The sequence below is a fragment of the Schistocerca piceifrons genome, chromosome 3 (assembly GCF_021461385.2).
Source record: "Schistocerca piceifrons isolate TAMUIC-IGC-003096 chromosome 3, iqSchPice1.1, whole genome shotgun sequence".
NCBI classification, from domain to species: Eukaryota; Metazoa; Arthropoda; class Insecta; order Orthoptera; family Acrididae; genus Schistocerca; species Schistocerca piceifrons.
Window position 1 is genome coordinate 657,393,516 of NC_060140.1, and position 27,282 is coordinate 657,420,797.

Sequence of the window (27,282 nt, forward strand, 5' to 3'; positions counted from 1 at the left end):
TGACTATCTATGTAAAGACCTTTAATTGCTTGCAAAAGTTTGCCTCATATTCCATAATCTCGTAGAACAGACAATAACTTCCTCCTAGGAACCCGGTCATATGCCTTTTCTAGATCTATAAAGCATAGATACAATTCCCTGTTCCACTCTTAACACTTCTCCATTATTTGCCGTAAGCTAAAGATCTGGTCCTGGCAACCTCTATGAGGCCTAAACCCACACTGATTTTCATCCAATTTGTCCACAACTAATACTCGCACTTTCCTTTCAACAATACCTGAGAAGATTTTACCCACAATGCAGATTAAAGAGACACCTCTGTTGTTGTTACAATCTTTTCTGTTTCCATGTTTAAAGATTGGTGTGATTACTGTTTTCATCCAGTCTGATGGAACCTGTCCCGACTCCCACGCCATTTCAGTTATCCTGTGTAGCCATTTAAGACCTGACATTCCACTGTATCTGATGAGTTCTGACAATTTCATCCACCCCAGCCGCTTTACTGCACTGCTATCTACTGACCATTTTCTCCACTTCTTCAAATGTGATCCTATTTCCATCATCATTCCTATCCCATTGTACAACGAAATCTGAAACATTACTGATCGTATTTTCACCTACATTGAGCAACTCTTCAAAATATTCCCTTCATCTGCCCACGGCATCAACAGGATTCACCAGCAGTTTTCCTGACCTGTCCAAAATACTGGTCATTTCCTTCTTACCTCCCTTTCGGAGACTGCTAATTACACTCCAGAATGGTTTTCCAGCAGCTTGCCCCAAAGTCTCCAACCTGTTTCCAAAGTCTTCCCAAGATTTCTTCTTGGATGCTGCAATTATCTGTTTGGTTTTGTTTCTTTCTTCAACGTAACTTTCTCTGTCTACCTGAGTTCTAGTATGTAGCTAGTTTTTGATACGCCTTTTTTTTTAACAGGCTGCCTTTACTGTGTCACTCCACCAAGCTGTTTGCTTCATCCTACCTTACACACTACTGTTCCATCTACATCTACATTTATACTCCGCAAACCACCCAATGGTGTGGACAAACCTCCCTTTCCTGTTCCAGTCGCGTATGGTTCGCGGGAAGAACGACTGTCTGAAAGCCTCCGTGCGCGCTCTAATCTCTCTAATTTTACATTCGTGATCTCCTCGGGAGGTATAAGTACAGGGAAGCAATATATTCGATACCTCATCCAGAAACGCACCCTCTCGAAACCTGGCGAGCAAGCTACACTGCGATGCAGAGCGTCTCTCTTGCAGAGTCTGCCACTTGAGTTTGCTAAACATCTCCATAACGCTATAATGCTTACCAAATAACCCTGTGACGAAACGCGCCACTCTTCTTTGGATCTTCTCTATCTCCTCTGTCAATCCGACCTGGTACGGATCCCACACTGATGAGTAATACTCAAGTATAGGTCGAACGAGTTTTTTGTAAGCCACCTCCTTTGTTGATGGACTACATTTCCTAAGCACTCTCCCAATGAATCTCAACCTGGTACCCGACTTACCAACAATTAATTTTATATGATCATTCCACTTCAAATCGTTCCGCACGCATACTCCCAGATATTTTACAGAAGTAACTGCTACCAGTGTTTGTTCCGCTATCATATAATCATACAATAAAGGATCCTTCTTTCTATGTATTCGCAATACATTACATTTGTCTATGTTAAGGGACAGTTGCCACTCCCTGCATCAAGTGCCTATCCGCTGCAGATCTTCCTGCATTTCGCTACAATTTTCTAATGCTGCAACTTTGTATACTACAGCATCATCCGCGAATAGCCGCATGGAACTTCCGACACTATCTACTAGGTCATTTATATATATTGTGAAAATTAATGGTCCCATAACACTCCCCTGTGGCATGCCAGAGGTTACTTTAACGTCTGTAGACGTCTCTCCATTGAGAACAACATGCTGTGTTCTGTTTGCTAAAAACTCTTCAATCCAGCCACACAGCTGGTCTGATATTCCGTAGGCTCTTACTTTGTTTATCAGGCGACAGTGCGGAACTGTATTGAACGCCTTCCGGAAGTCAAGAAAAATAGCATCTACCTGGGAGCCTGTAATATTTTCTGGGTCTCATGAACAAATAAAGCGAGTTGGGTCTCACACGATCGCTGTTTCTGGAATCCATGATGATTCCTACATAGGAAATTCTGGGTTTCCAAAAACGACACGATACTCGAGCAAAAAACATGTTCTAAAATTCTACAACAGATCGACGTCAGAGATATAGGTCTATAGTTTTGCGCATCTGCTCGGCGACCCTTCTAGAAGACTGGGACTACCTGTGCTCTTTTCCAATCATTTGGAACCCTCCGTTCCTCTAGAGACTTGCGGTACACGGCTGTTAGATGGGGGGCAAGTTCTTTCGCGTACTCTGTGTAGAATCAAATTGGTATCCCGTCAGGTCCAGTGGACTTTCCTCTATTGAGTGATTCCAGTTGCTTTTCTATTCCTTGGACACTTATTTAGATGTCAGCCATTTTTTCGTTTGTGCGAGGATTTAGAGAAGGAACTGCAGTGCGGTCTTCCTCTGTGAAACAGCTTTGGAAGAAGGTGTTTAGTATTTCAGCTTTACGCGTGTCATCCTCTGTTTCAATGCCATCATCATCCCAGAGTGCCTGGATATGCTGTTTCGAGCCACTTACCGATTTAACGTAAGACCAGAACTTCCGAGGATTTTCTGTCAAGTCGGTACATAGAATTTTACTTTCGAATTCACTTAACGCTTCACGCATAGCCCTCCTTACGCTAACTTTGACATCGTTTAGCTTCTGTTTGTCTGAGAGGTTTTGGCTGCGTTTAAACTTGGAGTGAAGCTCTCTTTGCTTTCGCAGTAGTTTCCTAACTTTGTTGTTGTACCACGGTGGGTTTTTCCCGTCCCTCACAGTTTTACTCGGCACATACCTGTTAAAATGCATTTTACGATTGCCTTGAACTTTTTCCATAAACACTCAACACTGTCAGTGTCGGAACAGAACTTTTCGTTTTGATCTGTTAGTTAGTCTGAAATCTGCCTTCTATTACTCTTGCTAAACAGATAAACCTTCCTCCCTTTTTTTATATTCCTATTAACTTCCATATTCAGGGATGCTGCAATGGCCTTATGATCACTGATTCCCTGTTTTGCACATACAGAGTCGAAAAGTTCGGGTCTGTTTGTTATCAGTAGGTCCAAGATGTTATCTCCACGAGTTGGTTCTCTGTTTAATTGCTTGAAGTAATTTTCGGATAGTGCACTCAGTATAATGTCACTCGATGCTCTGTCCCAACCACCCCTCCGAAACATCTGAGTGTCCCAGTCTATATTTGGTAAATTGAAATCTCCACCTAAGACTATAACATGCTGAGAAAATTTATGTGAAATGTATTCCAGATTTTCTCTCAGTTGTTCTGCTACTAATGCTGCTGAATCGGGAGGTCGGTAAAAGGAGCAAATTATTAACCTAGCTCGGTTGTTGAGTGTAACCTCCACCCATAATAATTCACAGGAACTATCCACTTCTACTTCACTACAGGATAAACTACTACTAACAGCGACGAACACTCCACCACCGGTTGCATGCAATCTATCCTTTCTAAACACAGTCTGTACCTTTGTAAAAATTTCGGCAGAATTTATCTCTGGCTTCAGCCAGCTTTCTGTACCTATAACGATTTCAGCTTCGGTGCTTTCTATCAGCGCTTGAAGTTCCGGTACTTTACCAACGCAGCTTCGACAGTTGACAATTACAATACCGATTGCTGCTTGGTCCCCACATGTCCCGACTTTGCCCCGCACCCTTTGAGGCTGTTGCCCTTTCTGTACTTGCCCGAGGCCATCTAACCTAAAAAACCGCCCAGTCCACACCACACAACCCCTGCTACCTGTGTAGCCGCTTGGTGCGTGTAGTGGACTCCTGACCTATCCAGCGGAACCCGAAACCCCACCACCCTATGGCGCAAGTCGAGGAATCTGTAGCCCACATGGTCGCAGAACCGTCTCAGCCTCTGATTCAGACCCTCCACTCGGCTCTGTACCAAAGGTCCGCAGTCAGTCCTGTCGTCGATGCTGCAGATGGTGAGCTCTGCTTTCATCCTGCTAGCGAGACTGACAGTCTTCACCAAATCAGATAGCTGCCGGAAGCCAGAGAGGATTTCCTCCGATCCATAGCGACACACATCATTGGTGCCAACATGAGCGATCACCTGCAGATGGATGGACCCTGTACCCTTCATGGCATCCGGAAGGACCCTTTCCACATCTGGAATGACTCCCCCCGGTATGCACATGGAGTGCACATTCCAAGACATTCTGTAGCCACTTCTAGTACTGTGTCTCTGTACCTTGTCCATTCCTTTTCCAATGACGGTAATTGACTACATTCAACTAAATGGTACCTTTCTGAGATCAGTGTTATGTACTTGTGCCCGATTTCCTTATCCTGAAGTTTCTCCACTCTTATCCTCCAACATATGGACCTGACCTCCTGCACTTTCGGCCTTACAATACCAATTTCACTGCAGATTAAATAGTGATCAGTGCCACCAAAGAATCCCCTGAATACACGTGTGTCCCTCACAGCCTTCCTGAATTCCTGATCTGTTGTTATATAGTCAATGACAGATCTGGTTCCCCTGCCTTCCCAAGTATACCGGTGAATGTTCTTATGTTTAAAAAAGGAGTTTGTGATTAGTAAGCCCATACTGGCACAGAAATCCAAGAGTTGTTTCCCGTTCCTGTTGGCCTCCATATCCTCTCCAAATTTACCCATAACCTTTTCATACCCTTCTGTTCGATTTCCAATCCTGGCATTAAAATCACCCATGAGCAGAACACTGTCCTTGTCCTTTACTCTAACAACTGTATCACTGAATGCATCATAAAAACTATCCGTCTTATCTTGATCTGTCCCTTCACAATGCGAATATACTGACACAATCCTAATTTTCTTGCTAGACACTGTCAAATCTATCCACATCAGTCATTCGTTTACATACCTTATTGCAACTACACTGGGTTCCATTTCTTTCCTTATGTAAAGCCCTACACCCCATTGTGCTATTCCTGCTTTGACTCCTGACAGGTAGACCTTGTATTCTCCCACTTCCTCGTCTTTCTCACCCCTTACCTGAATGTCACTAGCAGCTAAAATGTCCAGCCCCATCTTACTTGCCGCCTCAGCCAGCTCTACCTTCTTCCCAGAGTAGCCCCCATTGATATTAATAGCACCCCATCTCATTACCGTTTGTTTGCCAAGTCGTATCTTAGGAGTTCCTGGTTTGTCAGTTAGAGGTGGGACTCCGTCACCTCCAAAGGTCCGAGGCATTTTGCTCTGATTGTTGCCAGCATCATATTTAAAGTACCAGGAAAGCAGGTTGCTAGCCTTACTTGCCTCGGGTCCCATTGAGTTTTACCCTTAACGGTTGAGGGACTAACCGGTGGATTTGGTAGTCTTTGCCGTCTGAGCACAAAGGTGACCACGACTCAGAATATGTTAGAGATACCCAGCCTTATTCCAAAGTAACTGGTATCCCGACTATCAGGACCACTTACTTGGCCACTCATATGTTGCCCGTGGTTCATGAACTAGGACATGACAACAGGAACCCACACCATGAACTACACAAGGGGGAAACTGAGTTAATAATTAAATCACTGAAGACTAAGGTCTCATGGATATGATGGAGTGCCTAGCAGAATATTAATGTACTGTGCTGCACATGTTAGCCCTGTATTTAGCCATATTTGTAATTTTTCCTTTAGTAATTGTCAGTTTTCTGAAAATTAAAGTACTCAGATGTAAAGCCACTTTATAAAAAGGGAGAAAGGGATAATGTAGACAATTTTAGACCCATTTCTATGCCATCAGTATTTGCTAAAGTTATTAAAAAGTCTGTATGTAAGGATGATTGATCATTTTATATCGCACGATTTGCTTTCAAATGTACAGTTCAGCTTTAGAAGTTGTTTAACAACTGAAAATACTATGTTCTCTTTTCTCTGCGAGGTACTGGATGGGTTAAACAAAAGATTTCGAACGCTAAGCATATTTTTTGATTTAACTAAGACATCTGACTGTGTTGATCACAAAATATTGCTCCAGAAGTTGGACCATTACGGGATATGGGGTGTAGCTCACAATTGGTTCACTTCTTACTTTAGCAACAGACAGCAAAATGTCATTATTCACAATGTTAAGAATGGCTGTGATGTGGGGGTCTTAGTGGGGTATGGTCAAGGGGAGGGGAGGGGAGGGGGGGGGGGGTGCCCCAGGGATCAGTGTTGGGGCCATTCCTGTTCATTATTTATATAAATGATAAGGCCTCTAGTATTATGGTTAACTCTAAAATATTTCTGTTTGCTGATGACACTAGCTTGGTAGTAAAGGATGTTGTGTGCGACATTGGCTCGGTTTCAAATAGTGCAGTTCATGACAAGTTCACGGCTTGTACAAATTAAAGTAATGCGTAATGCTAAATCTCAGTAAGACTAAGTTTTTGCAGTTTGTAACACAATTCAACAAAACCTGACATTTTAATTTTACATAATGGGCATATGATTAGTGAAACTGAACAGTTCAAATTTCTAGATGTTCAGATAGTAAACTGTAATGGAAAGCCCGTGTTCAGTATCATGTTCAGACTTAATGCTTCCATTTTTACTATTCGAAAAGTATCTGAAGTGAGTGATCGTTTGACACAAAAATTAGTCTACTTTGCTTATTTTCATTCGATTATGTTGTATGGTATTATATTTTGGGGTAACTCTTTCCATTCTAAAAGGATATTTTTGGCTCAGAAACAGGCGGTCCGGGCAGTAAGTGGTGTGAGTTCACAAACCTCTTGTCGACCCCTGTTCACGAGCCTCGGTATTTTGACAATGGCCTCTCAATATACATATTCCTTACTGTCATTTCTTGTTAACAATATTAGTTTATTCCAAGACTAAGCAACTTTCACTCAGTTAACACTTGGCAGAAATCAAACCTGCATTTGGATCGGACTTCTTAACTCTTTTGCGGAAAGATGTGCAGTACACTGCTGCATCCATTTTCAATAAGCTACCACTCAAATTCAAAAATCTTAGCAGTAACCCACTTGCTTTCAAATCTAAACTGAAGGGTTTCCTCATGGGTCACTCCTATTCTGTCGAGGAGTTCCTTGAAAAATTACGCTGATTCTTGTTGTATTGTTGATTGCGTTTACTCAAACTTAGAGACTGACTTTTTAAGGGTTCATGAACATTGTACTTTTATCTGTTATTACTTTTATGTTGTAATTTCATGTACTGACGTATTCCATGACCTTGGAGATTTGCTTCTGAATTTGGTCCTATGGAACTTGATGTGTAAATTAATATTATTGCAAGGAAATTTGGTAGAAAATCCGAAGAAATTCTGGTCGTATGTAAAGTACACAAGCGGCAAGACGCAGTCAGTACCTTCGCTGCGTAGTGCCGATGGTACTGTTACTGATGACTGTGCCGCTAAAGCGGAATTATTGAACGAGGTTTTCCGAAATTCCTTCACCAGGGAAGACGAATGGAATATTCCAGAATTTGAAACACGAACAGCTGCTAGCAAGAATTTCTTACAAGTAGATACCTTAGGGGTTGCAAAGCAACTCAAATCGCTTGATATGGGCAAGTCTTCAGGTCCAGATTGTATAATGATTAGGTTCCTTTCAGATTACGCTGATACAATAGCTCCCTACTTAGCAATCATATACAACCGCTCGCTCACCAATAGATCTGTACCTACAGATTGGAAAATTGCACAGGTCGCACCAGTGTTTAAGAAGGGTAGTAGGAGTAATCCATCGAACTACAGACCTGTATCATTGACGTCGGTTTGCAGTAGGGTTTTGGAGCATATACTGTATTCAAACATTATGAGTCACCTCGAAGGGAACTATCTACTGATACGTAATCAGCATGGTTTCAGAAAACATCGTTCTTGTGCAACGCAGCTAGCTCTTTATTCGCACGAAGTAATGGCCGCTATCGACAGGGGATCTCAGGTTGATTCCGTATTTCTGGATTTCCGGAAAGCTTTTGACACCGTTCCTCACAAGCGACTTCTAATCAAGCTGCGGGCCTATGGGCTATCGTCTCAGTTGTGTGACTGGATTCGTGATTTCCTGTCAGGAAGGTCGCAGTTCGTAGTAATAGACGGCAAATCATCGAGTAAAACTGAAGTGATATCAGTGTTCCCCAGGGAAGCGTCCTGGGACCTCTGCTGTTCCTGATCTATGTAAATGACCTGGGTGAGAATCTGAGCAGTTCTCTTAGGTTGTTCGCAGATAATGCTGTAATTTACTGTCTAGTAAGGTCATCTGAAGACCAGTATAGATTGCAAAGTGATTTAGAAAAGATTGCTGTATGGTGTGGCAGGTGGCAGTTGACGCTAAATAATGAAAAGTGTGAGGTGATCCACATGAGTTCCAAAAGAAATCCGTTGGAATTCGATTACTCGATAAATAGTACAATTCTCAAGGCTGTCAATTCAACTAAGTACCTGGGTGTTAAAATCACGAACAACTTCAGTTGGAAAGACCACATAGATAATATTGTGGGGAAGGCAAGCCAAAGGTTGCATTTCATTGGCAGGACACTTAGAAGATGCAACAAGTCCACTAAAGAGACGGCTTACACTACACTCGTTCGTCCTCTGTTAGAATATTGCTGAGCGGTGTGGGATCCTTACCAGGTGGGATTGACGAAGGACATCCAAAGGGTGCAAAAAAGGGCAGCTCGTTTTGTATTATCACGTAATAGGGGAGAGAGTGCGGCAGATATGATACGCGAGTTGGGGTGGAAGTCATTAAAGCAAAGACGTTTTTCGTCGCGGCGAGATCTATTTACGAAATTTCAGTCACCAACTTTCTCTTCCGAATGTGAAAATATTTTGTTGAGCCCAACCTACATAGGTAGGAATGATCATCAAAATAAAATAAGAGAAATTAGAGCTCAAACAGAAAGGTTTAGGTGTTTGTTTTTCCCGCGCGCTGTTCGGGAGTGGAATGGTAGGGAGATAGTATGATTGTGGTTCGATGAACCCTCTGCCAAGCACTTAAATGTGAATTGCAGAGTGGTCATGTAGATGTAAGAACATTGTAAATCCCAGTGAATACGATGGCTAGGACATGTGCGGACAATGGCAGAGGATAGAATTCCAAAGAAAGTGACGAAAGGTGTGATCCACTCAGCTAGGTGAAAAGGGATACCTAGAAGAACATTAATTGATGATGTAATAGTGGGTCTCATCATCAATGAGAGTCCGGTGGTGGAAAAGAGCAGCAAACAACTGATAAATGGAGGAAAGTCATTGAAGAAGCCATGGCTCACCAAGGACTATAGTGCTATCGTAGAAGAAGAAGAAGAAGAAGAAGAAGAAGAAGACAAGAGCTATAGTGCTATTGTAGAAGAAGAAGAAGAAGAAGAAGCTACCAACCTGGTTAATATGGTATATGCTAAATAATTTTTACTTCAATTTGTTTAGTTTCCCAATTGGTAAAGCATTTCTGTGGAGAACTGCATTGTCTTGATGGTGGAAAACAAACTTTCCATTCTCTAAACCCAAAAACTTTTTACACATTTTCAACTTCGTAGACCATAATACTTTTGTAGTACTTATCACTTATTGTTTTACCCTTTGCAAGATTATCAGCAAGATGGATCCTTTTTACATTAAACGAAATTGACTGTCTATAACCTCTTGATTAGAGAAATCTACTTCACCTTTCTTGAGTGCAAGGCCATCAGCTACCACAAACTGATTTGACTCCTGTTTTAAATTCTGGTTTTAATTTGTGGACAGCTAATAATACACAAAATCAGTTAGATACTTTTCAGAGTCATTTAAAAAATGGGCATTCCTTCTCCACTTCCATTTGTGATGAACCATCCAAAAAGTAATAAATAAGAATACGTCTGTGGCAATAATGTATTCTAGTTTACCGTGATGAAACACACACAAAACAAGTACTTTAAAAAGTTGTATGGGAAAAACTACTCTACAGATGAAACAACACTACACTTCTGTATGTACGAGGGTCAGTCAAAAAGTAATGCCTCCTATTTTTTTTTCTACGTTTAATTGTCAGGAAATTTAAATGCAATTACATAGGTTGAAAACCACAACATTGAGGATCATTTTGTCATTTTTCAATGTAATCTCCGCCCATCTCTACAGTTTTGGTCCATCTTTGAACAAGGGCATGTATCCCAGCACGGTAAAAATCACAGCTCTGCTTCCTAAGCCATTGACGCACGGATGTTTTGACGGCCTCCTCATCTTCAAAATGAATCCCACGATGAGCTTCTTTTAGTGGCCCGAACAGATGGAAGTCTGATGGTGCCAGGTCAGGGCTGTATGGGGAATGAGGCAAAACTTCCCATCCAATTTTGACAATCTCGTCAGAGGTGTGACGACTGGTGTATGGTCTTGCATTGTCATGCAAAAGAAGAACATCTGCCATTGATTTTGTTGGGCGAACTCGCTGAAGACGTGCTTTAAGTTTGTTGAGGGTTGTGACGTATTGAACAGAATTTATTGTGCATCCCTGCTCCAAAAAATCAACCAGAATCACACCCTCTGTATCCCAGAAAACTGTTGACATAACTTTCCCTGCCGATCGCACAGTTTTGAATTTTTTCTTCCTCGGCGAGCTTGTGTGACGCCACTCCATTGACTGCCTCTTTGATTCGGGTTCAAAAAAATGCACCCATGTTTCGTCCCCGGTCACAATTTTTTTCAGAAACTCATCTCCCTCCAAACGGAAGCGCTGCAAGTGTTGGGAGGCTATTGTTTTCCTTGCCTCTTTATTCTGATCGGTTAACATTCTTGGAACCCACCGTGCACAAACTTTTGAGTACCCCAATTGTTTAATAATCGTGATCACACTGCCTTTACTAAGAGAAATAATGCGACACACTTCATCTGCAGTCACCCGACGGTCACCACGAATGATGTCATCAACTTGCTGAATGTTGTGTGGAGTCACTGCACTCACCGGCCTGCCGCTCCGCTTTTCGTCAGTCAACGGTGTTTGCCCTTCAGCTTCCTTACAACGACGAACCCATCGTCTAACAGTGCTGACATCCACTGTCACAACACCATACACCTTCTTCAGTCTTTCATGAATGCGTATGGGCGTTTCACCTTCTGCATTCAAGAATTCAATCACACAACGCTGTCTCAAACGAACATCGATGTCGGCCATCTTACAAACTTCTGCTGTGCTGCCACCTGTTGACACACAAAGTTACTACTGCAGTGGACTGCAGAAGGTTTGAGGAATGGCGCCAAATTCAAATTTTTCACTTAACTTAATTTCTTTAAGTAGAAAAAAAATGGGAGGCATTACTTTTTGACCGACCCTCGTACCAACAGAATTAAAATAAATTTTCATTTCTATGAAAGTTTTCTGTGTTATACTAGGTAATTTTCTCATTGTTCTATGATTATATTTAAAGCAAGCAAATGTTTACAGAAAATCTGAACTTTCTTACCTGCTCTGATAATTTGAGAATATAAGGCACTGCTGAAAGGAAACATGTGAAAGAACATGTACAAGACATTCAAGCTTTATCTGAACTTGTGCTGCAGGATTAGGGTGTGCTCGAACCAGTGTGACAAATGGCCGAAGTCCCAATAAAGTCAATGCTGTTTCATCAGGACTCACATGCAATGGATTATGCATATAACGAGACAAGAAGTTCTGCAATTCTTGAGGAAATGTAGCAGTCAAAGCCAACAACTGTTTCCTTGTTGGCAGCCTAGAAAATATATAACTGCAAGAAATAAACAAATTAGAATCCACTGAAGACATGAATATAAAGTGGAAAACATCAAACATACAGAGTGATACACGTTATCTTTTTAGGTTACATTTTTCAGACATTTTGCATGTGTTATTTTGAGTAAACAATAACTACTTAGAAAGTTTGGTTTTTTAAGGCAAACTAGTTTACAAATACATTTAGCAGCCTGTTAACACCACACAAAAGTAACATTCTAGCAAGAGAGTATGTAAATACAGAGACATTTCACTTACTTTATATCTTTCTGGAAAGATGGTTCCAACAACTTATCAGCTTCATCAAGAACAAATAGACGTATACAATTTGTTTTCATGTATCCTTTCTCTATCAGGTGTTTCACTCTGCCTGGAGCTCCAATAGCAATGTGAGTTCTTTTGAGCTTTCTTACATCTTCCTCAAAAGGCAAGCCTCCGATAAATGTGTCTACTCTCAGACCTTGCAAAGAAACAATGAAATCATTAAGTAAATAAGCTTTCAATAAGAGACAAATATTTGAAGTTTTATAATGGGGAAGATACGAAGCTACTTCTAGATGTTTTTCAAATGCTCTCCATTTAAAGCCCACTCAGCTGTCTCATATCACCGTATTACTTTATCAAAAGCCACAGTTGTATGTTGACAATTACATTATATTATTATTCTAAAGGCATCACAGGAAACACTTTAAAAATATTTCTTCGGTGAAGAAGGTTTCATAAATAAATGTGTGTCAAAAGAAATAACTAGTTTTCTGAAGCTCTGCAATACACATTCAAGGGAAGTTGGGCATACCAACAAAATTAATGTTACTCAATCAAATAATGAGTTCACCAGACAATACAAGAGATGCTAAACAAAATGTACAAAAATTGAGTAGTTCTGCATAAACAAGCTGATCATTCAATTCTGTATAATGTCAGGTTTAAATTTCTTTACTAGTCAGGATACAATTTGACCAATAATAATAGCATGCAAAAAAGATCAAAAGCAGCAGCTTTCCAGTCTACAGTAATACACAAAAGTTTGCCAGCAGGGTTCACCTAGTTAAATTTTGTTGTCTCTTTAGGGACTGTCACCTTGTTGTGAGCGGCATGGGTTAGGTGGGCAGTCTGAGGCACCTTGTCACGGTCCACGCAGCTACCCCCGTCGGAGGTTCGAGTCCTCGCTCGGACATGGGTGTGTGTGTGTGTGTGTGTGTGTTTTGTCCTTAACGTAAGTTAGTTTAAGTTAGATTAAATAGTGCGTAAGCTTAGGGACTGATGACCTCTCAATTTTGTCCCATAAGACCTTACCACAAATTTCCAATATTTTTTTTTTTTTTTTTTTTTACCTTATTGTGATGGTGAGGGTTTGCATGCTCGAATATGAAACTGGGAGTTATGATGGTAGTATTTTAAGGCCCTGACCAAAGAAACAGAGATGGTTTGCCAGCTACAGTGAAGGGGGTTCCTTTAGAAGTAGAAAACCCTGAAACAAAGTCCCTGGTCTCCGGGGTTGGAGATTTTGTGGTTGATTTGCACCTAAACAGAATTCCAGATTGGAATAGCCAGATGGATAAAATTATGACAATACAGCAAGAAAAAAGGAAAAATATTTGAATAAATGGATGAATGACATGTTTAACTTTGAATTAGGAGCAGAAGCAGAAGGTAAGGGAATTAGGCCTCGAACCTGCCAAAATGAAAACTGCCATGGCCACGATTACAGATACATAAAACAAAACGGATCCAAGGAAATGCTCTTCACCTATCATATTTGACAATCATGTAGCCCATGCTTTATCTGGAGTAGCCAGTTTACTTGACAATAAATACAGACACAGAGTAGACTGATCAGTGGAACCATCCATTTCAAGGCACAAACATCAAAAACACTATAACTGAGAATGAGAAGAGAGCTATGAACCCAACAACTTTCCATGGACTAATGGACAAGCTTGGTCTCATGGTTCGAAACACTAGGATTTACTGAAGTTACGATATTCCCAATGACCCATTTGCAGTAATATCAAAAACATATTTACTAACAAAATGGAGAACCTTTGAAAGAAAAGTGCCCAACTACTGTCATCAACAGACATTCAAGATGCACCTCCTGCAAAAGGAGAGTATATGGAGACTATGCTGTCAGCGACTAGATACATGCACAAACTGCAGGCCTTGTTGAAAGTGAGTGTAAAGATTTTAAAACTTTGTGCAGCAAAGTTGCACAAGAAGTTTTAGGTTCTTTGTACATAATGAAGAGGAGGAAAGGCTTAAAATTTTGAATAAGTTAATTGCCTTGTTGATAAACTGTGCAAATCTCCCTTTTTTATGAACAAACACTGATACAGATAACACAGAATACAGAAGGAAATGTATGGCTGTTAAGAGATAGACTGAAAATTACTGTAATGCTTAGTACCTTTAGCTCTGGACAAAAGGGTTCCAGTTAAGCTATTCGCTATCAGTAGGTGGGACTATACTAGGCAAGGCCTTCAATTACACAGGAAAGGGAAGAGAAGGGAAGGGAATGGAAAAGTGTCTCGTCTAATAGCGAATAACTTAAGGGGGTTGGGGTGGAGGGGGTAGTGGTGGAGGGGGAGGGGGGGGGGGGGGGGAGCACTATCACAAGTGGTAAAGTACCAGAGGCTACAAGTGACAAAGCAGCAATCTTTTTGGGGTAGGGAGGGCAGAAACAAAAGATGTTCAGAGCCAGGGTAACAATGACCTTCACAATGATAAAACAGGCAGTCAGAAGACAAATTTTAATGTAGAAAATTCATGCAAACAGCCCCTGATTGAAACTGGAGATATCCAAAAATTGACAGGAAAATTAGGTTCATCCAGTGAACACAATCAGTTAGCCTTATTGCATCAGAATGTTCGAGGACTAAGGGGTAAGCTTAATGAGTTGCTTATATGTGCTGAATTAAAGTTGAACAAACCAGTTGATATAATCTGCCTCTCTGAACGTCATGTGACCATTGGTATAGGTGTGTTAAATGTTACAGGTTTAAAGTTAACTTCATACTTCTTTACAGAAAATATGGAGAGAGGAGGAGTTATCACATCAGTCAGAAACTGTTTTAATTTCAAGAGCACTGATAATACATTTTGCTCGAGCAGCTCGTTGAAACTTCAACAGAAGTAGTATTTCATAATAAGTTCTTTATAATAATAAGGATATACAGAGCACCTTCAGGAAACTTAACCTCTTCATACAAAAATCTGGAAGCTCTGTTGTCACATCTCGCAGTTAAAAAACAAGAGAGTACTGGTTGCTGGTGATTTATTGAAAAGCTCTGTCACTGAACAATTATTGCAATCAATAACACTGTCATTCAGTTTAATACCTCCTGTGAACTTCGCAACTAGGGCATGTAAATGCTCTCTGAGACTGCTATTGATAATATATTTGTAGACAAATCTAGGGGAAAAAGTCCTATCACAAAACCAAAAGTAAATGTCCTATCTGATCGTGACATGCAGCATCATACATTAAATGTTGAAACTTGCCAGGACACAAAATCTATTAAATCTGACTACAGGAGGGTAATAAATCAGTCAAAAATGACAATTTTAGGAAACTGCTCAAAGACATGAACTGCTAGATGTTTACAATAATTCTGACCAAATAAAAAATACAAAGCATTAATTAATAAAATTATTTCCTCTTTTGAAAATTGTTTTCACCTAAAGGTAAATCAAATCAAACGTAAGTCTAAAAATAAACCATGGATTACACAAGGACTAAAGACATCATGTGGGACTGTACAATCTAGGAACAGCTCTGATGCTAGCATTTTCATGTATTACAAAGAATGCTGCAATATACTGAAGCAAGTAACCCAGAAATCTAACCAGCTTTATTACGAGAAAAAGATAATTACATCAGGCAACAAACTATAAACGATATTAAATATAGTGAAGAAAGAGACAGATGGGGCCAAAAAGGAAGAGGAACAGATAGCTCGAAAAGTAAGAGACATTGGCATCTAGTGCATGTAGTGTTGCAAACCTCTTAACCAAGTACTTCGTTTCTTTTACTGTCAGCTTGTGGTTATCAGGTTCAGTAAACAGTGCAATGGAGTATCTGAGACCAGACTTCACCAATACCTTCAGTAAAATGGAAATGAGACTAACGTCTCCCAACAAAATAGCATCCATTATAAAATCCTTAAATACTAAGTATTCTAGTGGTTATGATAGCATATCAACAAAGTTAATCAAAGAGTGCTCATGCGAGTTGAGTTCAGTCTTAAGTTATTTGTGTAATTAATCTCTTATCAGCTAAATATGTTGAAGTTAAGCCTCTTTACTAGAAGGGGGATAAAGAGAGACCATCAAACTACTGGCCAATGTCACTTCCCCCCCCCCCCCCCTCCCCCCAACAATATCTGAAAAGGTTGCATTCAAGCATCTGACTGCAAACAACATATGGCGCAAGTCACAATTTGGATTCCTTAAGGATTATGATACAGAGACAGCTATTTACACATACTGTGAGAATGTACTTAATTCATTAGATAAAAACTTAGAGGCTACTGCCATTTTCTGTGGCCAGTCAAAAGCCTTTGAGTGTGTCACTCACAGCATTCTCTGAAGTAAATTACAACATTTTGTTGTCATCGGCAGTGCTGTGAAATGGTTTGAATCTTATCTAACGAACAGGAAATAAAGAGTGCAGTGAGTAGTCAGTCTTCATTTGATTAGGAATTAATTACATCTGGTTTTCCTCTGAAGTGCCTACATATGTCTGTATTTGCAGTGAGAATGATTTCATATGTAGGAGACATAAATATAAAAAAACTTGCATACTTTGCTTACCTCCATTTACTATGTCATATGAGATCACATTCTTGGCTAACTCGCCAAATTGAGCAAAAGCTTTTAGCATGCAAAAGTGTATAATAAGACTCTTATGTGGTGTAAATTCAAGATGATCATGTAGAAACCTGTTCAATGAACTTGGTGTTCTAACAACTCCTCCTCAGTATAATTTTTCCTTAATGAAATTTGTTGCAAGTAATATATATGTATTACCAACTAACAGCTCAATACATAGTATCAATACTAGGAATAAGAACAATCTACATAAAGACCTAAAACCATTTACCTTTGTCGAAAAAGGAATACAATATTCAGGAACAAACATTTTCAATAAATTGCCAGTAACCATTAAAAACTTGCTTTCAGATAAAGCAAAGTTTAAACAGAGTTTGAAAGACTTTTTGATAGGCAACTCCTACACTACAGATGAATATCTTAACAGGGACGATCAGACTAGCTTAAGTAAAAATGTCTATTAGATTTCAGTTTTGACAACACTTGGTCACAGCAGTTAGGATTAAGTATTTTGCGTAAGATAAATTTATTGAAATAGCGTAACTATGTTTCAGTCTGACAGTATATTAATTGTGTAAATATTAGTAGTTCCAATTTACAATAAATTATTTACCCATTTTGACAATCTCTTGGCATGTGATCAGGGTAGTGTTATTATATTCAAATGTTTCATGTTTTATACTTTCTGACTTGTTCAGCACCCACAGCAGTCATCCCATTTTTCCCTTTGGAATGAAAACTGAACCTAATCTGTGCCTTGTTATTGTGAGACTTTCCCCAAGCCAAAATTCTGGCAAGTGAATTACTAGGGAACGCATCATGGGAAGCAAGCTTGCATACACTACATTGGCCACTGGTGATATGTAGCCAGGTCAACTGATGCCAAGAACCCAAAGTTTTTTCATAAATATCCAATTACCGAGTCGATAGACGCACAAACAAACACAAACATACACACAAAATTCGAGCTTTCGCAACCCCTGGTTGCTTCGTCAGGAAAGAGGGAAGGAGAGGGAAAGATGAAAGGATGTGGGTTTTAAGGGAGGGGGTAAGGAGTCATTCCAATCCCGGGAGCGGAAAGACTTACCTTGTTGTGTTGTTGTGGTCTTCAGTCTTGAGACTGGTTTGATGCAGCTCTCCATGCTACTCTATCCTGTGCAAGCTTTTTCATCTCCCAGTCCCTACTGCAACCTACATCCTTCTGAATCTGCTTAGTGTATTCATCTCTTGGTCTCCCTCTACGATTTTTACCCTCCACGCTGCCCTCCAATACTAAATTGGTGATCCCTTGATGCCTCAGAACATGTCCTACCAACCGATCCCTTCTTCTGTAAAAAAGGACAGGTATACACTCGCGCACACACACACACACACACACACACACACACACACACACACACACACACCACACACACACACATATCCATCCACACAAGCAGACATTTGTAAATGTGTGTGTGTGTGTGTGTGTGTGTGTGTGTGTGTGAGTGAGTGCATACCTGTCCTTTTTTCCCCTAAGGTAAGTCTTTCCGCTCCCGGGATTGGAATGACTCCTTACCCTCTCCCTTAAAACCCACATCCTTTCATCTTTCCCTCTCCTTCCCTCTTTCCTGACGAAGCAACCAGGGGTTGCGAAAGCTCGAATTTTGTGTGTATGTTTGTGTGTCTATCGACCTGCCAGCGCTTTTGTTTGGTAAGTCTAATCTTTGTTTTTAGATATATTTTTCCCACGTGGAATGTTTCCCTCTATTATATTCAATTACTGAGTCATATATGTTTAGTCAAACAGCCATGAGAGACTTGTATAAATAACTTATATTCAAATAAATAAATGTGATTATTATGGCAGGTAGACTGGAACAGACCCGGATATTGGCAGGGGGGGGGGGGGGGGGGAGGTAGCAAACCGGGGTATCTGTCCCACACAGCAATTTCAAGGGGCGCAACATTCATATCCTTGAAGGAAAAAACCTTGTTTCGCAAAGCACCTAGCACCCAGTGCACTTTGGTTTATCTATTGTTCAAATGATTTTGAAACTTTCCTGTTGGTTTCCGAACACCCTTTAAGTTGATTTCCGAACGAATCATAAGTTGATTTTTGAATGTGTGCGTAGTGTACATGTTGTCTCTGCCAGGGGAATCCCTGCTGCATCTAGAACTAAAAAGCTTTCCTGAAGAAGAAAAGAGGATGGGCTATACATGGTAAGCCGAAAAAAACCCAAACGGGTAAATGATGCCAATCGCTGTTTGCTTATGTGGTTGATGTGGTGTGCGAATTATAAGCGCTGTTATAATTATTAGCACAATCCACAGATTCAGACTACCAGAGGGGCAATAAACGACTAACAGGAATAACGAACAGGTAAAAAAGATTACGTATTATCTTCTCAGTGCATCCAAGAAAATGAAATTTTGACAGAAAATTTTTGCCGGATCACTACACTACTAATGGCCAATTGTACAGTTTATGGTCGGAGACGCATACGTTCTATTCTCGGAATAGCACAGAAAATGCTTTGTACAAACACATAATAACGCTTAACCGGATAATATACGCTGCATACCTAAACCGGTGATTCTGGCAGGGTTAGTGAAGTTAAATACAGAATAAGTTTTGACAGTAGCAGCAATAGTTACAGAATTAGTGATGACACGATTGAAACTTCCCGCCAGATTAAAACTGCATGCCGAACCGAGACTCCGAACTTGGGACCTTTGCCTCTCGCGGCCAAGTGCTCTACCAATGAAATGCAAAGATCCCGAACTCGAGTCTCAGTCTGGTGTGCAGTTTCAATATGACTAAGTTTCATATCAGTGCACACTCCACTGCAGAGTGAAAATTTCATTCTGATGACAAGATTGTAAGAACAAGGAAGGATAAGAAACAGAGATGCCTCACTTATTATACGGAAGAATGCGACAATTCCAAATTTATACAAAAATTTCATACTACTAGTTTTTGATCTCATGCTTGAAAAACTGGAGCAAATGAATGAAATGTCCTAATAGGCATTTGATATTGGTACTTCGTGAATTATATTCTGTCGCGTTATTTATGTAAATGAGACAGTCTCACTTACACAATATGTGTTACAACTGCTGCAATATTAGAAAGGCTTATTTCGTTTTATCTAGCAGAGAGTGACAAAACAGATGTAATCAAATTGAGAAACCACACCAGTCTTAGGAACTACTCATATTAACAGCTTTTTCAGTATTAGACAACAATATTTTGATTTTTCATGTAGCAAAACGTATGACGAGCTTTGATGAGGTAAAAAGATTGTTTTACAGGAAGAAAAGCATGCTGTGTAAAGCTGTAGCAAGATTAAAAAGAAAAAAATTCTGGGGCCTAAGGATTGTACTGTCTTGCTTGTCTCTCGTCTTTACTAGTTCTATGTTTCCTATATTTAATTTTATGTCACACTAAAGAGAGAGAGTTATTAAGGCAACAAAGAATGCAAATTTTCTGAAGCGTTTTTATTCTAGTGGTTACAAACGATCCCACCCACCCAGTATTAATTGTAAGTTTAAGGGTGGGGAGGGGGTGGGGGGGAATGTCAAACTGGCTAACTTTGAGCAGGAGATGTACTAACAGGACATTTTAATTTCCACTGCCATGAATATAGGTTTGATGGCTTCCATTACAAAATTACGTTTGAATTCCAAAGTGAAAAATATGTGAATGTGATTGAAGAATACTTGTGAAGAGGTGTGGCATTCCACCTTGGCACATTTAAGAACATTAGACTTCCTCAAACATATCTGTTTTCTATATTAAACTCTTCAGAAAGATGTGAGCTATAAAATGAACATATTTAAAAAAAAAAATTAATTTTGACAACCTATCACTAACACTCAAAAGGGAGGGGGTGCCACTATAGAGTTTTTGACCCGGTTCGGAAATATTGTAGATCTGGGGTTGGACTTCAGTGAAGAGTTGATTCAGGTGGAATGGGCAAGGAGAGGAAAGAGGCAAGGAGCAGAAGGGAGGGTTGGGGACAGGTGGCTGACAGCTGAGAGGGATGCGGCAGTTGCACAGGATATGAATGCAACACACAGGCTTTGGAATGACTGAATTTGTGCAGCACACAATGACGACAATGTGAGGGAATGGATTGGTAGGTGGTGACAGAATAAAGGAAGAAGAGACTGTGGAGGAAATGGTGTGGGTGCAAGGGGTTAGTAGGGATTAAGACCAAATGGACTACAGGAGTGAAGGGTGTGTTGCAAGATAAATTCCCATCTGTGAAGTTCAGAAAAAACTGGTGCAGAAGGAAAGGATTCAGATGGCACCAGTTGTGAAGCAGCCATCAAAACTGAGCTTGTGATACTCAGCACTGTGTTCCACCACTAGGTGGTCAACTCTGCTCTTGGTCACAGTGTGGAAGTGGCTATTCAGTCAGGAGGACAGTTGGTTGATGGCCTTGCCCACACTAACTGTTGTGTAGACACTGCATCACAGCTGGTATATGGTTGGTTGGTTTAAAAGAGTGGGGAAGGGACCAAACTACGAGGTCATCAGTTCCTTGTTCTGAATAAAACAGTGCCACAAGTGTGAGAATAAAACAAACGAGACTGACAACACAAAACGGAATGAAAGGGGGGGGGGGGGAGTCACAAGAACGATGAAAAGCAACAAACGTGTAAATGGACAAAAAGGGGACAAGAAAACCACAGAAATGCAAGAAAAGGGATGAAGAGAGTAAAACAACAAAGCAGATGACTATGTCTGGTTGACCTTGAGAATAATAAGGAGAAGCCAGCCACTCTGCAACACATTAAAACCCCCACCCTAAAAGCACTAGCGCGGAGGACACACAGGGACAAAGGACATACGCTAAAACTTAGATCAAACGATAAAACCCACCCTCACGAATAAAACTTAAAACTATATCAGCCAATGAGGCGTTGTCAGATGAAATTTGCAGCAACGAGTCCGGTAAACAAGATTTCGTTGCTGGCAGTCAAAGTGGGACAGTGCACCAGAAGATGGCCTACTGTCACTGAGGTGGGTCTTCACGGCACCGAAGGTAACCATGGGTAACCCAAGCATGGCCAATGCGGAGCCGGCAGAGGACAACCAATTCCCTGCAAGAAGCCAGCATGGAAGACTTCCACACATTCGTAGTCTCCTTAATGACACACAGTTTGTTGCGCGTACTGTTATGACATTCCATCTCCCAAAGCCGAAAAACTCTGCAGCGGAAGTCAGAATGCAGGTCAGGTTCAGAGATGCCCATCTCCGCAAGAGGTTTCCGTGTAGCCTGTTTGGCCAGCCTGTCGGCAAGTTCGTTGCCTGGGATTCCGACGTGACCTGGGGTCCAGACAAACACCACTGAACGACTGGACTGTTCCAGGGCACAGATGGACTCCTGGATGGTCACTACCAAAAGATGACGAGGGTAGCACTGGTCGATAGCTTGTTGGCTGCTCAATGAATAAGTACACAGGAGAAATGACTCGCCTGGCCATGAGCAGATGTGCTCAGGAGCATGAAATATGGCCGTCAGCTCTGCAGTGAAAACACTGCAGCCATCGGGCAAGGAGTGCTGTTCTATATGTCCATATGAACATAGGCAAAGCCAACGTGACCATCGGCCATCTAGCCATCAGTGTAAACCACTTCATGGCCCCAGTACATGTCAAGAATTGAGAGGAAGTGACAGCGGAGAGTTGCAGGGTTAACTGAGTTCTTAGGGTCATGTGAAAAGTCCAGGCGAAGCCGCAGCCTAGGTGTACACTATGGAGGTGTACGTGAATGGACCTCAAGTATAGGTGGTAAAGGGAATGACTCCAGTTCAGACAGAAGAGACAGCACGCAAACTGCAATAATTATCCCTGACCTGAGCCACCGGTGCTGGAGACGGGCTGCCGCAGGTGGGAAAAGGAGATGGTAATTTGGATGTACAGGAAAACTACAAACGTGTGCAACATACCTGGCGAGCAGTTGTGCACGCCTAACTTTCTATGGAGGGACTCCAGCCTCCACCAGGACACTTGTCACCGGACTTGTTCTAAAAGAACCTGTCGCTGGTCGAACCCCACAGTGGTGCATTGGGTGCCACAGAACCGTAAACCACACTCCCATACTCAAGGTGGGATTAAACAAGGGCTCTCTAGAGCTGCAGCAGAGTAGAGCGATTTGCACCCCAGTTGGTGTTGCTCAGGCAGCGGAGGGCATTGAGGTGCTGCCAGCATTTCTGCTTAAGCTCATGGTGAGGTGGCCAAGAGAACCGGGCATCGAAAACCAGTCCTAAGTATCAATATGCCTCCGCTACAGTGAGTGGATCATCAGCAAGATAAAGTTCTGGTTCTGGATGAACGGTACGACGCCGACAGGTGTTAGCGTCTGGAAAAGGCTGTGCGGATGGCAGACTCGAAGGACACAAGATTATCAATGGTAGAGCGACCATGGCGGAAGCCGCACTGACATGGAGCCAGTAGGCCACGTGACTCCAGGACCCAACCCAACTGCCGACACGCGATACGTTCCAGCAGCTTACAAAGAACGTTGGTGAGGTTGATGGGCCGATAGCTATCCACATCAAGCGGGTATTTGCCATGTTTGATCACTAGTATAATGGTGTTCTCCCGCCATTGTGATGGAAAGACGCCATCGCACCAGATCCGGTTGAAGATGATGATGAGATGTCGCTTGTAGTCAGGAGAGAGATGTTTAATCATCTGACTGTGGAGCCAATCTGACCCAGGAGTGAGTCGGGGCAATGTGCCAGGGCACTGAGGAGCTCCCACTCTGTAAATAGGGCGTTATAGTATTCACTGTGGCGTGTAGTGAATGAAATAACTTGCCCTTCCAGCCGCCATTTGAGAGTGTAAAAGGCTGGGGGGGGGGGGGGGCTTCTTTTTGGATTTCTCTCGCTGCTGCTTGGGTTTCTCTGGCTGGGAGGACTTCACTGGCTCAGTCTCCAGGACCAAGGATAATCGTGAAGCCCTACGACCAGCTACTTTTAGGCACTTCAGTCACTGGCGGGAGTCATCTTTCCCATTAGCAGAAACATGGGGAGAGAGTGACCTAAAGGACCCCTTCCAAGCGAAAGGTGCCGAAGACTTAAACTTCTCCAGCTGAGAAACAGGGACTGGTGCCCTGATGCTTGGGGAGGGGGTGGGGGGTGGGTGCTCCCGAGGTAGGTGGTGTGGGAGCAACAGCAAGGTAAGTGCCCCTACCATCAAGGGGGCAGGTGTAATCTTCCGGCTCAGAGAGCCAACCAGAATTTGCAGAACGGATGGGGCTACAACTATTATAGCAGCGGCGTAAGTGGTGGTCATAGCCACAGGATGTAGATGCTCAAATTTCCTCTTATCTCAGTGTAGGTCATTCGGTCTAGGGTCTTGTATTCCGTGATTTAACTTTCATGCTGTAAAACTTGACACAGATGGGAGGCGGGGCACATGGAGTATTGGGATGTGATGGACATCCACAATCTCTACATGTGATGCTAGAAGTACAGTGTGAAGACATATGGCCGAACTTCCAGCACTTAAAGCACCGCATAGGGGGTGGTATATATATGGCTTTACATCATAGCAGTAGACCATCACCTTGATCTTCTCAGGCAATGTGACTCTGGTGGCAGCCTGATTATCCCTCAGATCTCGATGGATGTGCCAGGCAAAATGAATGCCTCGTCGCTCTAAGTTGGCACGCAGCTCGTCGTCAGACTGCAAGAGAAGGTCCCTGTGGATTATAATACCCTGGACCATATTTAAGCTCTTATGAGGCTTGATGGTAACGGAAACATCCACCAGCTTGTCACAAGCGAGTAATGCCTGTGACTGGGCAGAGGGTAAAAATCGTAGAGGGAGACCAAGAGATGAACACATTAAGCAGATCCAGAAGAATGTAGGTTGCAGTAAGTACTGGGAGATGATGAAGCTCGCACAGGATAGAGTAGCATGGAGAGCTGCATCAAACAAGTCTCAGGACTGAATACCACAACCACAACAAAAAAAAAAAAAATTAAAAATAACAAACCACAATCCGTATATCAGTGGCTCAATGTGGCAAAACAGATTGTCAGAATCCATATAAGCACATACTGGAAATGCATTTAAAACAAAATTAAAATCTTTTCTTGTTCTTAAATGTCAGTATTCACCGAAATACTTTTCGGTAACACATTTTATGTATTAAACTTTGCAGATAAATATGTTTTAAATCTGTACACTATGTGACATTTGGATAAGTCCTTATTTGATGACTACAAGCAAAAAGAAAAGTAAGTAAATGGAAGAAAGGTCACAGCTTCAATTCTGCCTTACCTCCATCCTACTCACAAAAGTGGACTAGTGAGACAAATAATATCACAAATAAGTGGCTTTGCCATTGCATGGGACTTGTTTCCAGGATGGAACTTCCACTACACAGTAGGGAAGAGTGCACTTTGTTCTGAAAATTTCTGGAGAGTTAAACCTGTGTTCACATGGGAGAGAGATGCTGACAGAACTGAAGCCATAAGGACAGGTCATGAGTTTTGCGTAATTCAGCCGATAACAGCACTGCTCACAAAAATTACTTGTCCAGTACACAGTATCAATGTTAATTAGTTTCAATACTTACCGGCTGACTACATAAACAATTCTACTTTATTTCCATTGATCTCCACTAAGCACACATTAGAAAGGGGCCACGGTACGTACATAATGATTACATTTCTTTTCATTTTCAAAGATCTCACAAGAATAAAACATTACTGTCGTCACATGTCAGAGAAGTAGTGTGCAATTTTGTGCCTCTGGCATACAGAAAGCCGTAAGCTTTCTCCACTTACTGTACAGCTCACTTTAATTTTAACAAGAAAGCATATACATCACCAGTACTGTACAACATTACTCACTGCTTCTGTAGTCAGCTGTTATAATCAATAATTTATGCATTTCCAGGTTATTTCTCCCATGAAAGGTTACTAAAGTGAGCCTCTTTTGTAGATGATTCCTACTTGTCTTTACACAAAACAACATTCGCGTCCTAGCACAGGTGTCAATTTATTAGTTATGGCTAACCCTCATAACGAAACACCTTCCATAATTATCACAACAATAAGATCATTTTATGGCAGATAACTCACATGGCTGAATGTGGCAGGGTGAAAGTAAGGTCTTCAAAAGTGTCATAACATATTTCTGCTGTATAGCGTATGTCAACTAGTAAGTTGATCAAACATTATTTTCCTAAAAAAAAGTAGGCTAAGATCTTCGGTCTTCAAACATGTTGACGATGATGTGCATGAACTATCGCTAACAATAGACTTGATTTTAGAGGTTGTTCTCTTTCACTGAGGTAACACTTCTAATTGTGACCCGCTCAGATAAACTAAAATATGTAATTGTTTAAATCTAGTGAAGACATAAACAGCACTTCCTGCTAATCCCCTATCCTAAATGTTAGTGCTATAGATTCCTCCAAGCCCTGCTATCATAGTAAATACCAATCTACATTACAGTACAACGTAGTTATTTAAATACCTTTGTGCTATAGATTCCTCCAAGCCCTGCTATCATAGTAAATGCCAATCTACATTACAGTACAACGTAGTTATTTAAATACCTTTGTGCTATAGATTCCTCCAAGCCCTGCTATCATAGTAAATGCCAATCTACATTACAGTACAACGTAGTTATTTAAATACCTTTCACGGAACAACCAACGCTGGATATCACCTGCATTATTTGTACAGCAACTTCTCGTGTTGGTGCCAAAACTAAAGCTTGCAGTGACATACTTTCTACGTCAACCATTTCTAGGGCAATTATTGTAAAGACGCATGTCTTTCCTGTGCCACTTTTTGCTTGCACCAACAAATCTGAAATGAACAACAGATTTATTTTTCTGTTAACGTACGTGTGGATCATGTATAATATTAAGTGGTTACACACCGAACCCGCAGCGACCCAAGGGCACAGCTTTCAGCTGAATGGGCGAAGGTCTCTTGAAACCACATTTTCTTAACCCATCAAGAACTTTCTGTGATAGCAATAGTCCATTAAAACTGACATCTTCACTAATGTATATGTCTTTCGTTCGCTCTTTAGCTTCAACGTCGTGGGCTACTTGCTTAACCATTATCACAACAGCTACAGTGAAGTATACTTCAATAAATTCACTTCGCAATATGCATTAGTATTTCATGTATAACTGTTCGTGGTGTAATTTCATTACTTAGTTACATACTACAAACGCGTAAGATGGCACTGAGTTCGAAATGACAATTATATCAGTCATGATTTTTCCAATTCCTTATTTCGAATGTTTTTAACTTACGTAAACTGATGCTTATTGCCCTACAACAAATGCCTATCAAATAAGTAATACAATCGCAATTAAAGGTCTATCAAATCTCCCACGTTTGAAACACATTCCGGCTATACCAAAGTGCTTCTTGATCGTTACTAATTTGTTCACTTCAAAGTAAGCACAGATGTTTACACCATTTACACAAGCATTGAAAACTTGCACATACTCCCCCCCCCCCCCCCCCCCCAAAAAAAAAAAAACCGTATCCATCACAGCTCAGGCAAACCACTTACGAGTAGCACATAAGGAAAAACCAAAGAGGAACATCACAAACTGTTTTTTTTAATTTAATCCACACTTTGTAGCTATGAACGTGACTTTATTTGTATACTACATGTGTG

General features: G+C 41.2%; 1 protein-coding gene across 2 annotated transcripts in view; it reads right to left on the reverse strand.

The window, feature by feature from the left end:
* LOC124787956 (ATP-dependent RNA helicase dhh1-like) overlaps positions 1–27,055 on the reverse strand; it is a 49,181-nt gene extending 22,126 nt beyond the window's left edge. The window contains exons 1-4 of one of the 2 annotated variants that reach the window (XM_047254959.1): positions 26,524–27,055; positions 26,277–26,450; positions 12,055–12,256; positions 11,510–11,791 (exon numbers count right to left, since the gene is read on the reverse strand). In XM_047254959.1, coding sequence (XP_047110915.1) covers positions 11,510–11,791; positions 12,055–12,256; positions 26,277–26,450; positions 26,524–26,710 — 845 coding nt within the window. In that variant the 5' untranslated portion in view covers positions 26,711–27,055. The remainder of the gene's footprint in view (positions 1–11,509; positions 11,792–12,054; positions 12,257–26,276; positions 26,451–26,523) is intronic. The other variant, XM_047254960.1, reaches the window with a different exon arrangement.
* Between the last annotated feature and the right edge of the window lie 227 nt (positions 27,056–27,282).